Source organism: Artemia franciscana, chromosome 4, assembly GCF_032884065.1.
Source record: "Artemia franciscana chromosome 4, ASM3288406v1, whole genome shotgun sequence".
NCBI classification, from domain to species: Eukaryota; Metazoa; Arthropoda; class Branchiopoda; order Anostraca; family Artemiidae; genus Artemia; species Artemia franciscana.
The window spans coordinates 3,772,349-3,774,766 of NC_088866.1; the positions used below are offsets into that span (position 1 = coordinate 3,772,349).

The 2,418-nt window shown below is 40.6% G+C and overlaps 1 protein-coding gene across 1 annotated transcript; it reads left to right on the plus strand.

Moving 5' to 3' along the window:
* Nucleotides 1–1,095: 1,095 nt before the first annotated feature.
* Nucleotides 1,096–2,124, plus strand: LOC136025624 (craniofacial development protein 2-like). Its single transcript, XM_065701616.1, has one exon. It carries the CDS (start codon nucleotides 1,096–1,098, stop codon nucleotides 2,122–2,124), a length of 1,029 nt encoding a protein of 342 aa, XP_065557688.1.
* Nucleotides 2,125–2,418: the final 294 nt, after the last annotated feature.

Sequence of the window (2,418 nt, forward strand, 5' to 3'; positions counted from 1 at the left end):
TGTGGGTAAGGTAATTAAGGTAATGGGCCCTCTGGTATCTTTATTTTATTTATGGGGAGGGGGCTTTATGTGGTAAAAAAGCTATTTTTCGTTTAACTCAGTTTAACTTGCGAATGAAGTAATGGATTTCAATGAAAGTTAAGCCAAAGATGCCAAATACCATAAGACACATGGTACTTGGAGATGAAGACCCTAGCTTAATTAGGGCGAGGGGCAGGGGGCTTTAAGTGCTAAAAAAAGTCGAGTTTTTCATTTAATTCAGTGCAACTTGCGAATGGAATGATGGATATCAGTGAATATTGAACCAAAGATGCCCAAAACAATGAATAACATCAGGTTTTGAGATGAAAACCTTTGCGAAAATAAAACGAGGGTGAGTGGTTTTAAAGTTGTGAAAAATCGAGGTTTTTGTTTAATTTAGTATAACTTGCAAATGGAGCAACGGATCCGAATGAAAGCTAGACCAAAGATGCCTAAGATTAGGGATTATACTTAATTCTGATATCACAAACCCTATCTCAAACAGGGCGATGACGGTGGTCTCAAGTTATAAGAAAGTTGACTTTGCCTTCAATTTAGTAGGGCCTATCACTTATAGGGGAGTGACGAATCTGAAGTCAGATTCGTCTGAATACCTGAATTTGCAGGAATGAATTTGACACAATACCACCGGATTGGATCCTGCTAGAAGTCACCAGACCTGTTGTTCTTGCTCTATAGAATCTTTCATTTTCAGGCAGGTCATCCCACCGCATACACTGAGTTTATAGCACTAAATTCAAGAAAATCAGGGAAGCGAAAACAAAGTGAAATTCGGGAAAATGTATCAGATGAAACTGATAATGAAACTGTAAAAGGTGAATTCTTTGGAAAGAAGCTAAGATGCAAAAAAGAACATGCTAACCAGTTGATCATGGGCTCCACCTATTGTCGAATTATTTCGTCAGTTGCCAGTCCCAAGCCTGGGTAAAGGAGGAGGGTTGGGCTGGGGGCTTGCGAACCCCACCTGAGACTCTGCAGCACGAACGTGCAGTGGAGGAAAACCAAATTGCAAACGAAACATCAACGAATAGCTTCGGATGAACCCCTTTAACGATGACGACTAATGCATGCCCACGGAAAAGATTTTTGACTGCTAAGAAAAAGCTTAAACTGGGCTTTTGGAACGTGAGAACCATGTTCCAGCTTTCAAAGACGGAACAAGTCATAAGACAGATGATTCAATATGAAATTGATATCCTAGCTCTATCTGAAGTACGATGGACGGGTATGGGCGAAAAGCGAATAGACAAGGAACATACTATTATATACAGCGGCATCGATGCGACCAGAGATCAAGGAGTGGCCCTTCTGCTAACAAATATTCCTGCCCAAGCTATAACAAGTTGGACCCCAGTATCATCACGAATTATAACGGCTAGATTCCTCGGTTCCCACGCGAAGCTGTCCAAAGTAGCATGTTATGCCACCACAAATGAAGCATCCACAGAGGATAAACAGAGCTTCTATAATGGACTAGTAGGTGTTTTTAAAGACATACCAAGACATGATGTGCTATGCCTCTTGGGAGATCTTAACGCCAAAATTGGAAATGGTTACACTTTCTGTCCGGAGGTCCTCGGAAAGCATGGCATCGGAGAGCGAAATGACAATGGGGAACTACTGATTGATTTTGCCCTTTTACATGATCTGGTGATAGGGGGAAGTCTGTTTCCTCATCCAGACATACATAAATACTCCTGGACTTCACCTGATGGTCGAATAAGAAACCAAATTGATCATTGTCTCATTAATAGGAAATGCCCCTCAAGTCTACAAGATGTTAGAGCTTATACAGGAGCAGATGTAGGATCTGATCACAATTTAATGATAGCCACCATTCTTTTGAATCTAAAGAAACATACAAGAAAGTGCCCCCTGCCTGTAAAACCTCTTTTCGCATCAGCAAAGCTAAAAGACAATGAAATGAAAACGTTGTTCAGTGTTGAACTATCCAATAAGTTTGAAACCCTCGTTTTGCCCGAAGATGCAGATTGTGAGAAAATATGGGAGAGTATGAAGTCATGCTATCAAGAAGTGGCAGAATCAACAATTGAATACCGTCTGAAATTGAATGATGAATAGCTCTCCCAAAAGACGTGAGACCTGATCGCTGAAAGGAAAAAGATAAAAAGCTAACTCCTGGATGCCCTTGTACCAAGTATACAAATACACAAACAAAACGATTATTGGAGAATCGACAAAGAAATCAAGGAAAGTGCACGGACAGATAAGAGAAACTACATTGAGCAAAAATGATACAAGCCGAAGATGTAGCGAAGAGATGCGACTCGAAGACCCTTTATAAACTAACAAATGAAATAATAGGCAAGAAACCGATTCAAGATGGACCTGTAAGAAATCCTGATGGCGTTCTCA

Excerpts from the sequence above, each read along its gene's own strand:
- LOC136025624 (XM_065701616.1), top strand. The coding sequence starts at position 1,096 with ATGACGACTAATGCATGCCCACGGAAAAGATTTTTGACTGCTAAGAAA.